Genomic DNA, 22,619 nt, shown 5'->3' with positions numbered 1-22,619 from the left:
CAATTCAGTCCTAACTTTCTTAGGCACTAGCCACCTTTTAGGCTGTTTCCCAAGGTCTGAGTCATGCTCCGTGACCCACACTACCCCTTGTGGGTCTTTTTGTACATGCCATTTTCCTCTGATTGTTTCTTGCTTCAGTAATTGTTTAATTTCTTCATCCCCTTCTTGCAGAGTTTGCAAATCCAATCTCTGGACTTGTCACATGTTTTCGTGTTCTGGTTACTACACGGATTACCTCCTCTTCCCCTTGTTTGGCTAACACAACTGCCCTGTTATCCCAAAGTCCTTCCTCACTTCCTGGTCTCTGATGGGCTTTCACACATCTTACATAAGTATCCACCCTTCTACCCTTTCTTAAAGCCGCCAGTTGCTCCCACCACTGTGCATGAGCTCCTGGCTTTCCGTCTCCTGGGCACATACCCCTCCCGGCCCAGATGGGCAGCCGCCCCACTGTGGCTCTGCACACCCAGTCCGAAGAGGTAAATATTGCCAGGGGGGCTTCCTGATCCTCCCCCTGGAACCCCTTCAGTACCGCCTCCACTTCGCAGCTTGTATGGCTTTACCGGTGCCTTTCGTTCCTGGCTGGTGTTTACCGTCACAGCTCCACATCCGGTCTTAGCCCTCCCAGCACGAAAATAGCTCGACCCAGCCACGACCCAGATTTGTGCATTTTTCTCCTCAGCTTTCTTTAGGGTGAGTCCTGATTTCACTGGCCCCTCCACCTTGCTATACTCTGGCAGGGGACACTCATGCTCTTGTCCTTGCACTACAAGGCCACATGGTGCAGGGGATAGCACCTTTCCCCTTTCTACAGTTATCCCTCAATTTACAAGGGCCAGCGTCCTTTGTGCCAACCTAGGATTAGATACCTGCCCTTCCTGCGCCTTTCCTGGTATTATGTATTTCAATGGGGAGTGTATTGTTTGTACTATGACTTTGGATCCTCCAATTATATATTCCCAATGCTGCAAGACCCACACTAAGGCCAAGCTTAAGCGTTTTGCACTCATAAGCCACAAGTCGTAACTTCCCCAAGCTTTCTGTAACAGCGCTGGTTCCAGCGCGATATCAGTACTAGCCAATTGCAGGATAAACGGTTCTCCCACCTTCGGGTATGCTAGGGCTGGGGCCTGGGCCAGGGCCTGTTTCAGGGTCAGCAATGCCTCTGTGTGATCAGGCCCCCACTCCCCCTGCTGCCCTTTCTTTAGGAGAAAATACAGTGGGTGATTCTTGTCCGCTGTGACAAAGTTCCTGCTCTACCTTGGTGGATCTTGCGCTTATTGGCGGATTTGCTCGCCTTGGAGCTTCACGGCAGCCCTCAGCTTGGCCGTTTTTCTGAATTCACAGTCCAGGTCGACTCCTCCTCTGTCTGACCAGGAGTTGGGAGGATTTGGGGGGAACCCGGGCCCGCCCTCCACTCCGGGTCCCAGCCCAGGGCCCTGTGGAATGCAGCTGTCTAGAGTGCCTCCTGGCACAGCTGTGCGACAGCTACATCTCCCTGGGCTACTTCCCCATGGCCTCCTCCCAACACCTTCTTTATTCTCACCACAGGACCTCCCTCCTGGTGACTGATAACGCTTGTACTCCTCAGTCCTCCAACAGTCCGCGTTCTCACTCTCAGCTCTTAGCGCCTCTTGCTCCCAGCTCCTTACAAGCGCACCACAAACTGAAGTGAGCTCCTTTTTAAACCCAGGTGCCCTGATTAGCCTGCCTTAATTGAGTCTAGCAGCTTCTTGATTGGCTGCAGGTGTTCTAATCAGCCTGTCTGTCTTAATTGTCTCCAGAAGGTTCCTGATTGTTCTGGAACCTTCCCTGTTACCTTACCCAGGGAAAAGGGACCTACTTAACCTGGGGCTAATATATCTGGGGTGTATAAGTAGGGGCATTGCCAGCAGATCGAGGGACGTGATCGTTCCCCTCTATTCGACATTGGTGAGGCCTCGTCTGGAGTACTGTGTCCAGTTTTGGGCCCCACACTACAAGAAGGATGTGGAAAAATTGGAGAGAGTCCAGCGAAGGGCAACAAAAATGATTAGGGGTCTAGAGCACATGACTTATGAGGAGAGGCTGAGGGAACTAGGATTATTTAGTCTGCAGAAGAGAAGAATGAGGGGGGATTTGATAGCTGCTTTCAACTACCTGAAAGGGGGTTCCAAAGAGGATGGATCTAGACTGTTCTCAGTGATGGCAGATGACAGGACAAGGAGTAATGGTCTCAAGTTGCAGTGGGGGAGATTTAGGTTGGATATTAGGAAAAACTTTTTCACTAGGAGGGTGGTGAAACACTGGAATGCGTTACCTAGGGAGGTGGTAGAATCCCCTTCCTTAGAAGTTTTTAAGGTCAGGCTTGACAAAGCCCTGGCTGGGATGATTTAGTTGGGGATTGGTCCTGCTTTGAGCAGGGGGTTGGACTAGATGACCTCCTGAGGTCCCTTGCAACCCTGATATTCTGTGATTCTATGATCTGCCGTCTATTACTCTCCTGTAGCCATCTGGCCCGATCCTGTCACACCGCGTACATTTCAATGAAATCCCTCAGGAAGTTCAGGGTTCCCAAAATGGCTCTTAAGGATGCCACGTCAGTAGGGTTGGGAAGTTTTCCAATCCGTTTCACCCATTGTGCATCCGGGGTTCATCCTTCCTTTCCCCATATGATCCTTAAATATTTTACCTCTTGCTGTACCAGCTGGGCCTTGGCTCTGCTGACTTTCAGTCCAGTATCCTGAATGGTTTGTAACACATTCTCAGTGATTCTACCAACCTCCTCCCTGTCGTCCCCTTGCACCAGTATATCATCAACTTAGGGAATTACACTCTTTTGGTCTTCAGGTGTCAATTTTCCCCACATCTTGACCACATGGAAGTGACAAATTGTGGGGCATTATGAAAACCCTGGGGGACCCTTGTAAAACAGAACTGTTGTCCCCTGAAAGTGAAGCGAAATTGGTGCCAGGGCTCCGGGTGTAAGGGAACGGCAGAGAAGGCATTTGCTAAGTCTGTTACTGAGACCCACTGCGCTCCTGCTCCTGCAGCAACTACTTCTTGGTACTTGGCCACTCCCGGGGCAGTGGGAGGGCTACTGCCTTTAATGCTCTAAAGCCCCCTGTCATTCTCCAGGGCTTCCCACCCTTTTCGTACAGGCCAAATCGGGACATTGTTAGGACTAGCCATTTGCACAATAACACCCTGTTCTAACAGGCTTTTAATGGTAGAATTTATTCCTTCCTCTGCTTCTATAGGATACTGGCGCTGTGCAGGGAGGGTCAGGTCCTCGGATTAAAACCTCAGCATCAATTTTTCCACATTCTAATTTATTTTCAGCCCATACCCTGGGAAACTTTTCCACCCATGGGTCCCCTTCTTCTGCTTGCCCTCCTTCTGGGGCCTTTATGGCCACACACCTATGTATAGCATTAATGAAGGGGGTGGATGTTTCTGCTGGCTCTTCACTATTTGCCGATAGGAATCCGTTGGCTAAATCCACAATAAGCCCCCCCACCACTAAAGTAAGGCATCCCCACCATTCCATCCTCCTTACCCACATCTCCAATTTGATCCCGCTTTTGAATAGAATAATCTACCCATGATTTCCAATTTCCTACACGGGTCAGGATCGGTCTCGTGATAAAAGCTTCCACTGTCTCCCCTGTGTATGATACTAGTTGTGTTGAATTTTTTGTTCCCACAGCATCCTTGGGAAGCCACTGCTCTCCAAGCACACCTACGGAAGCCCCAGTGTCAGTGAACATAGTGGGGCGTGTTTGTTTCCCTAATCTCCCCATTATTACTGCTTCAATGGGATGCCCCCATTTGTCATCATGTAGTTGGGCTACTACTTCAGGGGGAGTCCGGGGAGAAAGGCACCCCTATTGGGTTGACTCTGGTGGTTCCGAATCCGTTAGGGGAGTTACCAGAGCCCCGTTAGCCAATTCCTCTTGCCTCTTTCATTGAGCAGCCCTCTGCAGTAACTCACTTGTGGGTTCCCCATTCCATTCCTCTTTTGGTTCTCTTGCCATCATGAGTTTTCTCCATACTACCATTCTTAATCCCTCCTCACCTCCTTTGCTTTGCATCTGGTATCCACATCCATTTCCCCTTCTTGTTCCCCTGCTGCCTGGAACTCCTCCCCATCCTCTTCCTCTAGCACAGTGGTTCCCAAACTGGGGTTTGTGAAATGTTAGAGGGGTTCTCAGGAAATAATTCCCTAATGGCGGACAGAGCTGTCCCTAGGAACCCCGGGCAGCCCGGGGCCAGCAGCCCGGAGCCCCTGGACTTCCAAGAGCTAAGCAGATCAAAGCAGGCACATCTATCACAGTGAGGAGATTTAAACTTCGAGACTCCTTATAAGAAATGGAAAGGGAGGTGGATGTTTTTTGTTGTTTTTAAAATTAAATAGGCAGCTAGTATTGTTTTTAAAATTATTATGAAGAACAAGTTCAAGCTTTGTTGTAACGTGCATTGTTTGCCTGGACTGCTCAAGACCTGAATGCTTGTGTAGGAGGAACTCTTTCAGTTGGCTTCTTAAATATCTCCCTGCTGTTTCACATCTGATACTTCTTGATGAAAACTAGGAGCCTTGTCTTATAACAGCCTTATTCAACGTGATACAAGCTACGAAAGTGATATCTTGGAAGATGTTGCTGTTTTCATAACGTAAAAAAATATAGCCATGATAAATAATAATTAATAATAAATAGTGTGAAATAAGCATGTCATAAAAAATTATATTTTCAAGATCACTGCTTTCATAATTTATACTCAGGTAAAGGAGAAAATCCCTGGAAATATTCATTTTTAGGAGGGGGTTTGCGAGACTTGACATTTTATTGAAAGGGGTTCACAGGTTGTTAAAGTTTGGGAACCACTGCTCTAGCATACCATTGTGCATTGGGCCCTTCTGTCCCCAGATTCCCTTGGTCAAATGGGGGCCATTGTTGGCAAAAGTTACTACCTGGACCGGTTCTATTTTCCTGTCCTTATTTCCTTTTCCCACTTGTCCCTGTATGTCTTGAAAAATTACAGCTGCTCGAGAAATGTCCTGTTTGAACTCGGGGTATCCCCTAGCTGGATCTATGGGTCCTAAAATTACTTTCATTTTTGAATTCAAACTGTCTAACACTGCAGCCTTAAAACCTAACACATTGTAATTGGGGGGAATCCCAATTTCCGTTGGCACAATCCCGGCAGCCAGGGCCAGTATCTCCTTTTTAGTAAGATACATTTCTGGGGACTCTTGGGGGCCCTGTTCTGTTGCATAGAACAACCTCCCCAGTTGCCAGGCCGACATCCCTACCGTCATTATTTGCTTCGCCCAGTCCCACACGCTGGCAGCAGCTTTGTCTGCAAATAACCGCTCCCCCGCATCCCATATTACTGCCCAGTCAGAAGCATTAATACAGGCCTGGGCTAAAACTTTAAACTTTGGCTGTTTTGCAACGTAGACGCCCCCTAACTCTGGAGGGAACCAAGCCTGTTAGAGAACCAGGAGGCAACTCCGCAACTCCTGTCTCCCCCCTTCCTCCCACTGCAGGGCTGCACCTGGGGGAACCTCATCCACAGCCCGTACACGGTGCACACACACTACACGCGGACACACACTGCACACGGACACACACTACACACGCTGCACGTGGACACATGCACATGTCACACACACACACGCTGCATGCGCACACACACTGACTTAGAGACACACAGACACTGCACACGCACACACACACTGACTACAGACACACACACACGCTCACTATGGACACATGGACGCCCGCTGTCCGACACGCTCCCCCTCAGTCCTGCCCATTCGTAGCTGTGTGTGCTCCCAGGTACGCGTTGTGCGGAGCTGAGCAAACAGGCGTCTTTGCGCAGATTGCACAAAGGGCTGGGAGACACTGACACACCACAAGCCCAGCCTGGCCAGGGCCTCCCGATGCTTCCCTCCAGCGCGGCGCCCCCTCTCCCGCCCAGCATTACTCGTCTCTCCTTCCCTCCCCAAGCTGCACAACCAGGGCCCTGGCACCGTGAGTCGGGCAGAGCTGTGGGTGGAGTTCCCGAACCAGTTCCAGGACGACTTCTTGCTGTACATGACGGAGCTCAGCACGGAGGGGAGGATCAACTGCTCTAGCCCCACGGGGCTCAATCCTCTGGGGGTAGGAGTGGGGATCTGCTGCACCGGTGTGTGTGGGGGGGAGGCTACTCCCAGGCCAGGGGCCCCTGGCTCTGTCCACTAGCAGACAGGCCCCTTGTCGCCATCCCAGCTCTGCGGCCAGGCACCTGTCCCTCCATGAGGCAGAGTGGACGGGAGCTGGGGGCAGCGCAGGTTGCATGGGGCCCAAAGGGAGGGGGTGACAGGTGAGATGGAGCGTGTGGCCGGAGTGCACCTGGCAGGCTCTGATGTGGGATCTTCCCAGGTGCCGGCAGGCAAAGCGGCTCCAGTCCCGCTGTCCCAGCCAGCCGCCAGCCTGTGGGGCCAAGCTGTGAGGCTGTGCTGTCCGTGTGCTGGGAGCAGAGCCGCCCGCGCCCCACCAAGCCGCAGGGTGGGAGCCTGAAGTGGACCCTGCCGCAGGTTTCCGAGGAAGCAGCGTTTAGCTGGAAAATGCTGATTTGTTGAAGACCACGTTTCCACGGGAATCAGGCGGTTTCCCGGTGGGTTGGTCGGGAGTCCAGGCATGCAAGGTCTGCACCTCCAGGGCAGCCCTGGCACGTGGACTCACCCTGGAATGGGGGAGCCCTGGGGTCCCCAGCCCTGGGCCAGTCCGCGTGGCAGCTGCTGACCGAAATAGATGGTCATGAGTCTTGTCACTTTCGATGCTGCTCACCACTGACCAGCAGCTGTGAAACTGATCCTTTCCCGTCAGTTTCAGTCGCGGGCTACAGGACACCCCCAGCAGAGTCTGGCCTGGAAACCCAGGGTTCATGTTTTCTAAGCAAACTCGTTTGCAGTTTCCAGTTTGAAGGAAATTTCCAAACATCAAAACTCCCCAAGAACTGGTTCCACTGGGCAGTGTCTGGGGGCTCTGCTCAGGCTGCCGGGGTTGCTGAGCTGGTGTGGAGGGGCTGAGGGGGACCGAGAAATCGCGGAGCTGGTTTGGCACGGAGGTTGGTCCATAGAGCCTATCCCCGCAGCACTGGGACGTGGAGATGAGGCCATGTCCCCTCTCGTTCCAGCTGGAGGGCCAGAAACCAACAGCCTCCCCTGGCCACAACATGAGCTACCAGCCGGTCCACAGGCGGGAGCGACGGGAGGTAGACAAGGCCAAGGCAGGCCCAGCCACTCTCAGGAAGCCCACCCTGGTGGTAAGGAGAAGGGGGGGGGTTTCTGCCAGGAGACCTTGCCCCAGCGGGTGCTGGCCAGGCCCAGCACTGTGCAGAGAATCTGGGGGAGCAGGGAGCCCCGGGTGAGGGGAAGGCAGTGCCCCCAGGGGTGTGGCTTCCTGAGCTTTAACCTCCCTGTCATACACACGAGTGGCTGCAAAGGGGGGTGGGGAGGGAGCTGTAGGTCAGATGCCGTTTGAGGCCTGCAGCCAGAGCATGGCTGGGAGACCAGGAAGACTCTGTGGGCGAGATGGACTGTGCTGTCAGGGGAGAGAGCTCTGTGTCTGCTCCCCCAGCGGCTGCACACCCCAAGGCCAGCTCCAAAGCTGGGCCGGCATCCTCCCTCCCTGCCGCCCTGCCCCCCATCTGCTTCGGAGCTGGGTGCCCAGGATGGGACCTCCCTGGGAGGAGCATGAAGACCCAGATGAGGACAAATTAACTCCCACCCCCAGGCTCTGGATCCAAACCCTGCAGCTGGCCAGGGTCGCGGGTGTCATAGGGGGCAGGGGGGGCGGGGGGGGGCCCAGGGGGCGGAGCTGACTCGCTGTCTTGTGGCAGAACTGCAGCAGCCAGTCCTGTGCGGCCGTGCTGTGCAAGGTGGAGATGCTGGAGAGGGACCAGCGGGCCATGGTGACTGTCCACTCCGTCCTGTGGATGCAGAGCATCAGGAAGGTGGGGATGTGGACTTTTCCCAGCTACTCCCCCTTTGGCTGACATGACAGGTTTTGTCGACCCTGGTGCAGATTTGACCAGGCCAAGGCGAGAGTCCCTTGGAAACCTGCCGGTATCCCCAGGTCCACGCCTCCGGCAGGGAGCTCTCCAGACCCCAGAGCACTGGCTGAAGCCCAGTCTCTCAGGGCTGGCAGCGTGAGCCCCGCCCTGGCAGTGCAGCATCCCGAGCTCTGGTCTCTGGGACGTCGCAGGGCCAGACATGCTGTGCACACCTGCTTTGAAAGGCACCCTGGGGCGGAGGCCGGAACCTCAGGGTCACCGAGCAGTGATAGCCTGGATTTTCAGGAGCGCTAGCACCCATCGTTCGAACTGCTGGGGCCTGGAAGGCCCCAGGGACCAGGTTTGGGTGACTGGTCCAAGCTCGCACAGCGAGTCCGTCACTGAGCTGGGGATGGAACCCAGGAGTCCGGGCTCCCTGCAGGGCAGGACCGAGTCCCCTGGAGCTTGGAGACGCTCCATCAGCTCCCTTTGGATGGGCAGAGGTCCAGCTGCCCTGCTTCCCTTGGGGTCTCGCGGCCCCACAGAAGAGCAGAGGGCAATGGGGCCCGGCCAGGGGGCAGTGGAGTCCAGCCTGTCGTCACGTCCCCCTCATGCCCCTGCTCCGGGATCAGCCCCTCCCAGATGCTGCCTTTTGGGCCCAGCCCCGCCAGTGGCCAAAGCGCCCATGCAGGGCATTCAGCCCCTCGCAGGCACGGCCAGTCACTGCAGGTCTGGCACGTCCCCAGCGGGACAGCCCTGCCAGGGAGCGCTGGGCCACTCCTGCTGCCCTCCGGGGCTCTCTCTCGCACAGCGGCCCTATGACCAGTTCATCATCCAGTCGCAGGCCTGGTTCAACGTCTCCGCCATGCCCTACCGCATCCAGCCCGAAGTGCTGCCCAGCGGACACGCCACGGTACGTCCTTGGGCGGGGGGGCTGCAAGGGGGAGGGGCCACGGCCAGTGGGAGGGGCCACTGGCGGCCCCCTTGCTCTGTGCGGGGGGCTGGGCTGGCTGAGCACTGGGCTGGTTCTGTTAGCCCTGCAGCGTCCTGCTGTTGCCCCCAGGCCCTGCCCCCCAGATACCGATTGGCATGGGGCCCATGGCTCAGGACCTGGCTCCTGCCAGTAAGAGACTGAAGCCGGCACTGAGCGCCACGCACCCCGGAGCTTGGCCAGGGCGCACTCTTCCGCCTGGGGCTGGGGCGCTGCACTGAGGGCTCGGGGAGGGTGGCTGTGACGGGGCGCTCCTGTGGGTGGGGAGAGCCGAGCCAAGCGGACCCAGGGCACGGTGCCCTGGCAGAGCGGGCAGCCAGCGCCTTGAACTGGCCCCAGGGCACATTGATGGGGCACAGAGGGTGTAGGTGAGAGCACCCCATCCCGCACTGGCTGCAGCTCCCTGGGCCAGAGGGCGGCACCGTGGGGCGCCTGATACCAGACCACGCATGAGCGGAGCACTGACCTGGCTGTCCCTCCCCAGGCCCACACGGAGGTGGTGCGGGCGAGCCCCGATGCTGAGAAGGAGATCCCCACCTGGTGGGTGGTGCTGGCTGTGGTGGCCGGGCTCCTGCTCCTGGCCCTCTTCATCTGCGCCCTGTGGAAGGTGAGGCTGCCAGAGCAGAGCCACTCCCGAGCAGATTAGCCCAGCTGGGGCTGGGGGGCTCCCGGCATCAGGATCCCCAAGCGGACAGAGCAGGGCCAAACCTGACCCTGGGGATAACCAAGGAGTCCACGGTCGGGTTCCGGGCCAGGGTCGATACCAAGGGTCAGGGGCCAAGTCAGGTGTCAGGAGGCGAGGCCAGAGCCAGGAGTTGGGGAGCAGAGGGAGGCGTGGCAGCTACAGGAGAGCCAGGCTGGGTTTATACAGGGCAGGGAGCCAATCAGGAGCCAGGAGGCTGCTGCCTGTCAGACCCCTTGAGGCAGGACTGCCCACGGTCAGCGTCCACAGCGGGTCGTTACACGGGCTGGTTACAGCTGCTGCTGGGTGGCAGTCTGGAGAGGCCGGCTGCCTGGTAGCTCTGCAGCCCTGGGTACTAGACCTGCAGGATCTTATGTCCCCCCCACCTCTTTAGGGGTGCCCCCTGCTGGCGGGGTTTGCTGGGAGGGGCTGCAGCAAAGGCAGGTTGGGGGCATGGACTTGGGCTGTGGGCTCTTCTGGGCCACAGCCCAACCCGGCTCTGAGGCACCAGAGAGAGCCGTGTCTGATTTTGGAGTCCAGTGTCTCATGGACCACATCCTCCTCGTGTCCTCGACCCCACACTGGAGAGGGCAGAGGTTGAGCTTGGTGAGGGTACATGAAACCCCAGGTGTACTGTGAGCGACCTGGGTAACTGACGCGTCCCGCTCACTGGGCTGATTGGCTGGCGGATGGAATGTGACTCCGAGGATCAGGGGTCCAGTTTACGGCGTGGCCGGCTGGTGTGGAGGTTTAGGGCTGAGAGTCACCCTTTGTGCCCGGCGGTGAATGCCGGCGGTCAGCGTACCGCTTTTAGTTCTCCTCGGCCTTGTCCAGGTGGACCCCATGGATCTGCTGCACCCCGTCAGTGGCTGCAGGACTGGGGGAGTTGTTGGGTATGGCTGAGTGGAGATGGGGGTGCAAGCCACAGCTGGCACAGAACAGACTCTGCCCAGTGGAGACACGGCTGGTGTTGCTGCCAGCAAACTCTGCTCGGGACTGGAGGCTCGACCCGTTGTCCTGGTGGAAATTCGTGAAGCAGCACAGGCATCTTTCTAACCGTTGATTCCCTCGTGTGGCCTGACCGTCCGCTTGTGGGGAGAGGCAGTGGATGTGCAAGTGCAGACCCCAAGCAAAACCGCGACACAAACTGCGACCGATCGCTGGTGCCGCTCTGCAGGGGCCCGGGGAGGCAGAGGATGCAAGGCGCCGGGAGCTGGGCCATCTCTTCTGCAGAGGGCAGGTGCACAATGGGGATGCCATGGACCATTTTTGTCAATTGGTCGACCAGAGTGAGAACCACAGTGTGCCCCTTAGACACAGGCAGTAGGGTGCAGAGGGGTTGCGAGCGCGGCGCCTTGGTGCGGGTGCATCTTTCACAGGAATGAGCCGTCAAGCGGACTGTAGTGTGTGTTCGGGGCACCAGAGGTGCGGGCGGCCAAACAGAGAGTCTCGAGGTGCCCCGGTGGCCTGCTAGTGGTGAGTCAAGACAGAGCCGCAGGACCTCAAACTGGGGGGTCCTGGTGGAACATACAAGCAGCCCTTGACATAGAGCAAGCCATCCTGGACCTAGCGTTGGCCCTGGCCTGCTGTCTCCAGTTCCTTGGGAGGGGGCACCTTCCGTGTCACTGAGTGGATCAGTGACATGAGGTCTTGGGGAACTGTAGCACCCAGGAAGTTCTGGGGCTTAAGATCATGTGGGGACTCTACGTGGGGGACTCCTGGATGGCGAGATATTCCCCTCTTTGGGACAAGGCACCAGCAGTCTTGGTCTGGGTCCTCGGGTGGTACGTGATGGTGAAATTGAAGTGTGGGAAGAACAGGGCCCAGCGAAGCTGCCTCTGGTTCGATGCTTTGGTTCAGCGGAGATACTCCAAGTTTTTATCTTCCGTGTAGACCTGTACTGGGTACGATGCACCCTCCAGATAGTGGCACCATGCTAAGAAGGTCGCTTGGATGGCTAGAAGCAACTTATGTAGAGTTTTGTGATTCTGTTCAGCTGGAGTGAGCATCTGAGAAAGCAGGTGCAAGGGTGGAGGTGCTGTTGGGGACCATGTCTTTGAGAGAGTAGGGCCCCAATTGCCACTTTGGAGGCATCAGTCAGGATTAGTCGGGATGGACCAGGATCGGGGAGCTGGCAAAGATCATCTTGAGCTGGTCGAATGCTTGTGGGGCTGCCAAAGCCCAGGTAAAGGTGGTGTTTTTGCAGAGAAGCACTGTCAATGGGGCAATGTCGCCTGAAAACCCAGAGATGAAACATCTATAAAAGTTAGTGAAACCCAGGAAGCGTTGCAGGAACTTAATGTTTTGGGAGAGTGCGGTTCCAGGACCGACGGGACATGCCGGGCATGTGACGGGCTGGATCACAGAAACCCCCTGGGAGCTGCCACCTGATGTGCCAAGACTACTTCTGCTCCTGCTTTCCTGCCCTGGCAGCTTAGGACTCCAGCGCCCTGCCTGGTTTGAGCCAGACCCGCTAGCCGGCTGCAAACCCAGACCCAGGTCTGAACCACGTCCCCTAACAGCTGTAGGCTTAACTGAAAGCAGCTTACAGAAGTGTTCCTGCCTTTAACACTCAGATGCCCAACTCCCAATGGGGTCCAAACCCTAAATAAATCCATTTTTCCCTATATAAAGCTTATACAGGGTAAACTCATAAACTGTTCGCCCTCTATAACATTGACAGAGAGATATGCACAGCTGTATGCCCCCCCTCCCCGGTATTAATACATACTTAATTAATAAGTAAAAAGTGATTTTATTAAATACAGAAAGTAGGATTTAAGTGGTTCCAAATAGTAACAGACGGAACAAAGTGAATTACCAAGCAAAATACGCAAATCTAAGTCTAGTACAGTAATAAAACTGAATACAGATAAAATCTCACCCTTAGAGATGTTTTAATAAGTTTCTTTCACAGACTGGACACCTTCCTAGTCTGGGCACAATCCTTTCCCCTGGTACAGCCCTTGTTCCAGCTCAGGTGGAAGCTAGGGAGGAGCCTCATGATGGCTCCTCTTTGGTCTGTTCCACCCACTTATATATCTTTTACATAAGGCGGGAATCCTTTGTCCCTCTGGGTTCTCAGCCCTCCTTCTCAATGGAAAAACACCAGGTTAAAGATGGATTCCAGTTCAGGTGACATGGTCACATGTCCTGTGAGACCCCAAGCCTTCATTCTTCCCAGCCTGGCTCGCAGGAAGGCCTGCCTGCAAACAGAGCCATCCACAGTCAATTGTCCTGGCTGCTGGGAGCCATCAAGATTCCAAACCACCATTAATGGCCCACACTTTGCATAATTACAATAGGCCCTCAGAGTTATATTTCATATTTCTAGTTTCAGATACAAGAGTGATACATTTATAGAAATAGGATGACCACACTCAGGGGATTAAATGCTTTGTAATGATACCTTGCAAAAGACCTTTTGCATGAAGCATATTTTAGTTACATTATATTCACACTCATCAGCATACTTTCATAAAATCATATAGAGTGCAACGTCATAGGGCGTGTTGCTCAGGATCCTCAGAGAAGAGGAGATATCATTTAGGTGGACGGTGATGTACTGGTCTGGAATGCCAAGGAAGACCTTGTTCACTAAGCGCCGCAATGTTGCAGGGGCGTTTGTGAGGCCAAATGACATTCCCAGGTATTCGTAGTGGCTGAACTGGGTTCAAAAAGCCGTCTTTCACTCATCCTGGTGGATCTGAACCAGGTTGTAGCCCCCTGTAGGTTGAGTTTCTTGAATACCTGGGCTGATTGTATAGAGTCCAGTCGTTCTGGGATGAGTGGAAGGAATAACCAGATTGAGGGCCAGTAATCCACACATAGGTGCATGGTTCCATCTTTCTTTTTAACAAACAGAACTAGGGCCCTGGCAGGAGAGGTAGATGGCCAGATAAAACCCTTGGCTGGGTTCTCCTGGAGGTTGGAACCCGAGCTGGCTGACCTGCGTTACTACATCATGCAGATATGGCCAAATGGCATCTTGGCCCCTGGGTGCAGCTCAGTCGAGCAGTTATAAACCCGTGGTGTGGTGCGGTGTCAGTGGTGTTCTTCCTGAAGATGTCACAACAGTCGCTGTGCTTGGGGGACAGTGCCAAAGCCAACTCTGGTGTTGGTCCCAGTGGACCCATGGCCAGGGCCGGGGTGTGTGTCTGGTTTCTGGAGTTTGTCAGATGGCGCATGCAGGGCAGACATGCTGGAAGAATTTGGAGCAGAGGCTAACTTGGTGCGCATGCCAAAGGATATGTGGGTCATGAGCTAACAGCCATGAAACGCCAAGGATTATGGGAAGAGTGGTGAGCAAATTGTCCCAAACTGGAGGAGGTCCGATGGTCCTGAATGGCAACTTCCAACTGTGTCACTGGCCCGATGACAGGAGCCATCTATAGTTCCCACTCGGTCAAGGACCGTCTTTGGTTGAACTGGATGGGCTGCTTTGTCCACTGCCCCGGAATCCACCAGTGCCCACTGTGGTGGGATTCGGTGAGCTTCTCCGCAACACAGAGGCGGACCTGGAGCTCAGGGTGCGGGGAGTGCTCACCGTGCCTGGGACATGGTTTCCATCATATGCAGGGTTTACAGTTTGGGTCAGTGGCTCTCAGCACCTGCCACTGTGCGCATTGTCCCACTGCCCGCAAAGAGCCTGGTTCTCTGGCATGAGCTGCGACATTCGGTCTCGAAGGGTGGGGAGCTCCTGGAAGAGGTCAGCCCCATTCTGCATCTCCAGGGCCCGCTGGGGCAGGCCGACAGAGTGGTCTGCTGCCCCCGTGTCCCCCCAGGGTTATGCGTTTCCTGCACCACAGGCCAGGGTGGCCCAGGCAAGCTGTCAGGATCCGACACGAGCAGGCAGGCCCCACGGCAGAGCCGGGGGCATGGAGGAGTTCGTGGTCAGGTTCCAGGCCAGGGTCGATACCGGGGTCAGGAGGCGAAGCTCAGGCCAAACCAAGGCGGAAGCCAGGAGCTCAGGAGCAGGGGTGGGTGTTGGAGCAGCTACAGGTGTTCGGGGCTGCTGCCTGGATACTTCCTGGAATGCCCCTTGGGTGGCGGGGAGCCAATCAGGAGCCATGAGGCTGCTGCCTGTCAAACTCTGGAGGCGGGGCTTCCCATAATCCGCCTCCGCCAATGCGTTGTTGGCGGGGCAACCCGCGCCGGCTACAGGTTCTAGCCCTGCAGGTCTCACGCCCAGGGAGACGGGCCCAGCCGGGGGCCCAGCTAGTCACGGGGGGCACCCTGGAGGTCTGGCTCGGTGCTCAGAAGGGTCTGGGGGGGGTCTGTCACTGCAGAAATGAAAGCAATGGTACATCTGCCGGCCCCCCAGCCCTGGGGGCCCCACATCCCCGGCCCCAGCCAGCGGGCTGCAGTGGGGGCCCTGCTCCCTCCAGGCGGGTGCTGCAGGTGCGTGGGAGGAGGGGCAGAGGCTCCCTCCTGTCCCCATTGCTCACAGGAGGGGGGAAGGAGAGCGCTGCCTGCCACAGCCCTGGTTGGCTGCTCTTCCCCAGAAGGCGGGGCAGTGGGGAGGGCAGCCAATCAGAGGAAGTTTCATCCCCCAGAAGAGCTGAAATGTGGCCTCCAGCTGTGGAGCTGCAGCTGGAGAACCAGATTTCCCGGGTCCCATTGAGCCTGCTGCTGCCAGGGGCGGTGTGGGGGGGGGCTGTTGGAGGGGTGTTTGCGGGGCTTGGGGGGAACGTGCCTGCGGGGGCTGTGGGGGTAGGCATGCCCTTTGGAAGGGCCTTTTTGAGGGGTTGTTGGGGGTGCTGTTCAGGGGCACCCTGTCATGTTTGGGGGCTGGGCTGTTCGGAGGTGTTGGGTGATCTGGGGCCTAGGCTGGGTCCGGTTTCACTGTTTCCCTCTCTCACAGATGGGGTTTTTCAAGAGGACCCGGCCACCCACGGATGACCAGGAGGAGCTAACGAGTGATGAGACGGGGGAGCCATGCATAGGGAGGGGCCAGTAGGGGGCGCCCCCCAACTGGTTCCCTCCTTGCGCTCCCGTCACTACCTCCTGCCGGTGCAGCCCGTGCCTGGGGCCTGTCCCTTGGTGGCCTGCGCCAGCCGGATGGACGGACAGACGGCTCCTGCCCCCTGCTCCTCTGTCGTATGCACACCCCTGCCCCTCGCCAGCTGGAGCTCCCCAGCCCACAGCAACCTCCCCTCCCAGCTGCTGCCCCTCCCAGCCAAGGGGCCCCGGCTGTACCCTGTGGCAGGCCGTGTCCAGGTACGGACAGGGCTGGCCAGAGGAAAGTGCCCCTCCAGCCATGCCAACTGCTCAGCCCCAGGAAGGCAGTGCCTGGCTGGGATCTCAGTCCTGCCCCCTGGCACTCGCGGGGCGGGGGGGTGGGCTGAGATAGAGTCCAAGGCCAGAAGGGGCTGTTGGATCAGCTCGTCTGCCCCCAGTACAGCCCAGGCCCCCGGTGCTGAGCCCAGAGCTGGCGGAGACCAGGAGTGACCGAGGGCCCCGAGCAGGGAATTGACAAGGTGACAGATCCACCCCCAAGGCTTCAGAGGAAGTTGGAAACCCCGTCAGGTCCCTGCCCAGCTGCCCTGGGGGAAACTCCTCCCCCACCCCAGACGTGGCAGAGCAGCTGGCCCCGGAGCCTGCTGCCCAGCCCCACGCCCTACGCAGCGGCTGCCCTGTGAGCCTGGCGCCTGGCGCTGCATCTCAATCAGAGGCTGATCAGCCCTAGGGCGATCAAACAGCTGCCGAGGCCCCACCCTTGGAGGGCAGAGCACCAAGCCTCCGGCTGCACCCTTGGGGGGCCCTCTCCCATTCCCCACCCACTGCTCCTGCACCACAGGCCCCGCTCCTGGCCGTGGGGAGCAGGGAATTGTAGCCTCCCTCCTCTTGCTCCCTCTGTGCAATAAACGTGCTCCCAGCCCCCTGTGCAGGGCGTCCTTTCCTGGTCTGCATGTTGAGGGGGGGGCAGGAGATCGTGGTGCAAACCTGGATGGGAGTGGGGTTAGTGTGGGGTGGAGGTGGGACCCTCACGTGCAGGGCAGTGGTGCCAGCATCCCTGGGGGGCAGCAGCTTTGTCTCAGCCCTTTGGCACAGAGGCAATAAGAAGACCCCCCCACCCCCCATTGGATGCTGGGATTGAGTCAGGGGCGTGAGAGAGCTGGAATCTAGGGGGGGAGGCAAGGGGAAATGGGGGAGGGCTGCGTGGCAGCTCAGCCAGGTCTGCCCCTTAGCGACTGGGGGGGGCATGGGAGGATTTGGTGCCAAGGGGGGGAATTAGCCCTAGGCCTGTCTTTGGGCTGCCACGGGGCTGAGCATTCGTCTCTTGTTGCTGCAAACCCGCTGTGAGGCCTGGCCGCTGGCACAAGGGGCCACTAGCCCAAGGGGCCCACTGGTGCCAGCACGCTCACCATTGGCCTCCACGTAAAGGTGTCCCGGGCGAGGGGGGATGTCACAGCTCCCAGGGCCTGTCGTGGGAGCAGTGCGTGCTCAGCTCCTCCAGAAATCAGGGCCTGGGGGGTGGAGGCTTCCACTTGGGCTCAAGGAATTAGGTCTCCTGGACTCTCATACAGGGCACCTCAAATGGTGGAGCCCGGCGTTAGCGACTATGGGAAATGGCCCTGATGCCGCCCATGCCAATGCAAGGGGCCAGGGAGGGCTGGGAATATCAGTGGGTGTTAAATGTCGGGAGTGAGGGGCACCAGCAGAATGTGGGGAGCCCAGGGCTGGGAGCGCAGGGGGCTGCCGGTTGGGAGTGAGGGGGACTGGCAGGGCTGTGGGGAGCCCAGGGCTGTGGGTCGGGAGGGAGGGGCACTGGCAGAGCTGTGTGTAGAGGGGAGCCCAGGGCTGGGATCGCAGGGGGCTGTGGGTCGGGAGTGCGGGGCGTGGGAGGAGGTCAGGGCTGCAGTGGGGAGGTGAGGACAGGGACGGGGCTGGTTTCTTCTAGCTCACAAAAGCTTATGCCCACATAAATTTGTTAGTCTCTAAGGTGCCACAAGTCCTCCTTTTCTATTTCCTTCACTGTCACACTTCTCCACGCAGCTAACAGGTAAGGTCCAGGGACACTCATCTTCCACTCTCCTCGCCTTCCCACCCTGCTGACTAGACACAGCCATCAGCTCACAAGGCTGCCTAGGCTCATCCAGACTTTCCTTACCAAGCACCTTGCCACTCCCAACAGATCCCCTGCCCTGCCTGTGTCTCCCCCCACTCAGCTGGGGTCTCAGCTCCCCCCTTGCTCAGCGCTGCCCTTGCTGTCCCAGTGGGGGTAGGCAGCGAGCTCGCTGCTTTCCTCACGGCATCAGATCCAGCCTGAGCCCCCTCTCCAGTGTGCAAGGAGGCGGGGAGCATCTCTCTGTCCCACCCAGCCCCAGGGCTCTGGTTACAGGCAGGCAGGTAGCCTGAGCCTAGCAGCTCCTCCCTCTGCCAGGATCTCGGCACCCCAGGAATGTCTCCCCATTGACCATCACCTTCCGCTCCCACTGGGGGTCCGAGGGACCTGACCCCAGGAAACTCCACACAGACATATAGGCTGGGACCAGGAGTGGGAGCCCGTCCACCTCCCCACCCATCTGGCTGACGGAGTCTGTGGCCTTGGGACCCAGCAAGGGAGCTAGACACCAGGGCTTTTCCACAGGGTCCCCCTGGTTCAAATCGCCAGCCTGCTCAAAGGCAGTGAGATGGGCATCCACATCCCCCCCCCCCTCTTTAGCCAGGGGCAGCAATTTAGTCTCGAGGTTCCCTGCGGAACTGGCCCCCCGGGGTCTATCCCCACTCACCCCTGGGAGGTCCCCTATGCCTCTCCGCTCCACCACCCCCAGTTCATGCTTCTGCAGCTCTTTCTCGGGCTCTCGCTGTCTCTCAGAGTCCTCTTGCTCTCTCGGACTCAGCTCCAATCCCGTCCGTCTCCGATTCCCGGATGGGGAACCCGATCATGAAGACCCCCGTCTGGTCGGTGACAGGAGTCTTGGGGATGCCTGGCTACTACTCTAGCTGCTCCCAGATCCTGCTATAGCCCCATTTGGGTCAGAAATCTGTTCCTTAGAGCGGTCGTCCTCCTCCAGCTGCACGATTAACTGTGCTTCGGTGAACTTTCCAATGTGCAACCCTCTCTTTCTGCACAGGATTACAATGTCCTTCTTAAGGAGACAGTGACAGGCCGTGACGCCGCTCTTCCCGAGTTGTTGTGGACTCACAGGCCTGTGTGCTCACGGTTTCCAGGGAGAACCCCTAGTGTGCCAGCCCTTCTCGAGGTCACCACCTCTTTGCCAGGGTCGAGCTGCAGACTCCTCCGCCCCTGGGACCGCTCGCTGCAATCCCCAGGGGGACCCTGTTACTGCAAAAGTCCTTCTCACTTCCAGGGCCAAGCCGCAGGCTCCTCCGCCCCTGGGACAGCTCGCTGCAATCCCCAGGGGGACCCCATTACTGCACAGTCCTTCTCGCTGGTCACACACTCCCAGGGGTTAACCGCTCCATGAAATCGCTCCTCTCTGAGCCTTCAGCACGCCTGGTCCTTGTCAATCCCCCTTCGTTTTACTGCTCCCCAGTCACTTACTGCAGGAAGCGCCTTCCATGGGGTGCAGTACATCCCACCGCTGCCACCAGTTGGCACGGAGTCCCTGGGCGATGCTCTGGAACTGCTTCCCATGAAGCCAGACAGGACTCTGGGGAAGTCTCCTTTCTGTGAGCAGCCTGTCTGCAGGACACACAGCTCACCCGGCTTCCACCTTCCTGGGTCTGACCTCGGAGCATTCAGCCTCCTCTGCCCCTCCGTGCGCTTCCCACAGCGAGTCCGCCCAGGCGGGGTCCTGGGGAAGCCAGAGGGTCGTGACCCCCAACTTCGCAGTCAGACAGGACTCTCAGCCAGCCAGTAAAACAGAAGGTTTATTAGACGACAGGAACATGGTCTAACACAGAGCTTGTAGGTACAGAGAACGGGACCCCTCAGCTGGGTCCATTTTGGGGGGCAGTGAGCCAGACAACCACGTCTGCACTTCACTCCATGTCCCCAGCCAGCCCCAAACTGAAACTCCCTCCAGCCCCTCCTCCTCTGGGCTTTGTACCTTTCCTGGGCCAGGAGGGCACCTGATTCCTTTGTTCTCCAACCCTTTAGCTCTCACCTTGCAGGAGGGAAGGGCCCAGGCCATAAGTTGCCAGTAAACAGGGTTTGGCCATTCTCTGTGTCCAGACCCCTGCACACACCTGCCCTCTAGGACTCTGCAACGATCATACACCCTTATCCCACCCCCTAGATACTTAAGAACTGCGTAGGGGCAACTGAGGCACCCCCACACTATTCAGAGGAAACATTAAGAACAGTCCCGCTTCATCACAGTGTGTGTAGGGATTGTGCATGGATGGGGCACGTGTGTGCACACACTGTATATGTGTGTGTAGGGGTGTGTGCATGAGCAGGGATGTGCATGTGTGTGTGTGTGTGTGTAGGGGGTGTGTACGCACGCACATGTGTATAGGGGTGTGTGTGTGTGTAGGGGTGTGTGCACACAGGGACGTGTGTGTGCGCGTGCGGGGGGGGGGTGTGTGCATTGTGCAGCCAGTTGGAAACGCGCAGCCTAACCCAGCTCTCCCACCAGTCCCAGAAGCACCGAGTGGGCCCAGCACAGCCTAAGCCCCTGTCCTGCCCTCTCTCGCCCCCCAGCTGGCTGCGCTGCCTGCAGGTAATGCTCTCAGCAACATGGAGGCCCTGAGCTGCCAGGAGCCCAGGCCCCTCTTCTAGACAGTGGGGCAGACGGTGAAGATGGTCTGGTTGCCATGAAGCCAGCACCTTCCCCACTGCTGCTCTGCTCTGCTCTGCTCTGCTCTGCCAGGGGCAGCGCCAGGAGCTCTAGTGTAGACGAGTCACCAGTGGCACCATGCCCCGTGGCCCTGCTCGGGCTGACAACCTGGGCTCCTAGCGTTGGGAGGTGGACAGGCCCATCGGGGCACTGTTCTGCCCAAGCAGGAGCTCTCCCTACAACCCTGGATATTCCCAGCTCCACCGTGGCCAATGCCAGGGCATTGCTGCCCAGTGGGCCACTCCCAGCACTACCCCCATGTGCCCCATCCAGCGTGCCTGGCCAGGGCCATCCTGGGTGTGTGTCCCCTGGGCTAGGGGCCAGGCCGGATTTGGGGAAGGGGCTCGCGGGGGCGATGCCTTTTACCCAGAGCTGCAGCGGTTTGTAGGTGATGTGGTCAGAACAGGGGTAGGCGGCAGGACTCCTGGGTTCTCGCCCTGGCTCTGAGGGGCCTGGGCCAGTCACATTTCTGGAGCTCATTGGTTTCCATGGCAGCCGGGGGGACAGGGGACAGGCATTACGAACATGATCCTCCCCCTTTTGCTGGTGGGGCAGCTGAGGCCAGAGGCAGCCTTGCCCGGGTACCACAGCAGTCCTGGCTCCCAGCCCCATGCTCAGCCCAGCCCCACCCCATTGCTCGTGTTTAATTTCACCCGCGTCGCCCACGCCCCAGGCAGGGGAGGGCCTTGGGGAGCAGTGACAGAGCCCAGACGTGTTGGCGCACTTGCAGACTGCATTTCCCCAGGATGTTATTGCTGAGAAGGATTCAGAGGGGCCCCAGCATCGCCCATGGGGCCCCTGTCAGCTTCCCGCAGCGGGGCCTCTGCTGGTCTCTGCTCTGTGCAGGGCTTGGCTGGCAGGATGGGGGGACTGTCCCCAGGGTTATGATAAGCAGACAGCGAGATGAGGAAATAACCCAGCCCACTGCCCAGCCCCGTGCCAGCGAAGGGGATCTCCTCCAGCCCCCCGGCAGCAGCTTGTGGAGGGGCCGCCTTCGGGGAAGCTGTGAGCAGCCTGGTGCAGTGCACCCAGAGGGACACTGGCCAGACGATGCCGCCCAATTCACCAGCTGTTTGAACTGCCCCCAGGTGACAGAAAACCCCATTTCCCCTGCGGGAGAACCTGTCTCAGCTGGTGACCCGGGGCCAAAAGGTGCCAGATGGCAAAGGCCCCTATGAGCATCCACAGGGCGAGAAGCCCCTGCCCATGGGCCTGACCTGGGGGGTGGGGGTGAGAGGGAAGATGGGGGAGGCTAGGGTCCATCTGGACAAACCCAAGACTGAGGGGAGTGGGAGCGCGGCAGAAGAGAAGAGTGAGGGGGGATTTGATAGCTGCTTTCAACTACCCGAAAGGGGGTTCCAAAGAGGATGGCTCTAGACTGTTCTCAGTTCTAGCAGGTGACAGAACGAGGTCTCAAGGTCTCAAGTTGCAGTGGGGGAGGTTTAGGTTGGATATTAGGAAAAAACTATTTCACTAGGAGGGTGGTGAAGCACTGGAATGGGCTACCTAGGGAGGTGGTGGAATCGCCTTCCTTTGAGGTTTTTAAGGTCAGGCTTGACACAGCCCTGCCTGGGAGGATTTAGTGGGGGTTGGTCCTGCTCTGAGCAGGGGGTTGGACTACAACCTCCTGAGGTCCCTGCCAGCCCTGATAGTCTGTGATGCTAAGGGCCAGGCGTCAGGAGGCACTTTTCCTGGGAAGGGACCCGCCTCTGACCTGCCTGCTGAGACTGGGGGCCCTGGGGCAGGGCCCCTCTCCCTGCGTCTGTGCAGCGCCTGGCACCGGAACACAAACAGGGTCCGGTCGGGAGCCGGGGCCCAGCTGGGGAGAAGAGGGAGGAGGTGCGGAGCTGGAGCTGGAGCTGGCTGGCTGCAGAGGGAGATGGAGCTGGGAAGGGGGCTGAGGCAGGGGAGAGGACTGAAGGAGGGAGGGGTCTGGCAGAGCGGGGGAGCCGGGGAAGGGGGTGGACCTGGGGAAAGGGCCGGGGAAGGGGCGGGGCTGGCGGGAGCCGGGGAGGGGGCTGAGGGGGGATAGCCAGGGGGCGGGGAAGGGGCCGGGGAGGGGCTGGGGGTGCGGGGAGCCGGAGGCCGGGGAGGGGGCTGAGGGGGCCGGAGAAGGGGCGGGGGAGGGGGCCGAGGGGGGCTGGCGCGGAGCCGGAGGCCGGGGAGGGGGCCG

General features: G+C 58.2%; 1 protein-coding gene across 3 annotated transcripts in view; it reads left to right on the top strand.

Moving 5' to 3' along the window:
* The window catches only part of ITGA2B (integrin subunit alpha 2b), a 51,549-nt gene extending 35,540 nt beyond the window's left edge, over positions 1–16,009 (top strand). Inside the window, exons 25-30 of one of the 3 annotated variants that reach the window (XM_037886976.2) lie at positions 5,994–6,146; positions 7,165–7,293; positions 7,870–7,983; positions 8,834–8,935; positions 9,498–9,620; positions 15,559–16,009. In XM_037886976.2, the coding sequence (XP_037742904.1) occupies positions 5,994–6,146; positions 7,165–7,293; positions 7,870–7,983; positions 8,834–8,935; positions 9,498–9,620; positions 15,559–15,654 (717 nt within the window). In that variant the 3' untranslated portion in view covers positions 15,655–16,009. Of the gene's footprint in view, positions 1–5,993; positions 6,147–7,164; positions 7,294–7,869; positions 7,984–8,833; positions 8,936–9,497; positions 9,621–15,558 lie in introns of those variants that run through there. The other 2 variants (XR_005223508.2, XM_037886977.2) reach the window with 2 other exon arrangements.
* The last annotated feature ends 6,610 nt before the right edge of the window (positions 16,010–22,619 follow it).

The sequence above is a fragment of the Chelonia mydas genome, chromosome 27 (genome assembly GCF_015237465.2).
Source record: "Chelonia mydas isolate rCheMyd1 chromosome 27, rCheMyd1.pri.v2, whole genome shotgun sequence".
In the NCBI taxonomy this organism is placed as follows: domain Eukaryota; kingdom Metazoa; phylum Chordata; order Testudines; family Cheloniidae; genus Chelonia; species Chelonia mydas.
This window is presented reverse-complemented; position numbering and strand designations above follow the sequence as displayed.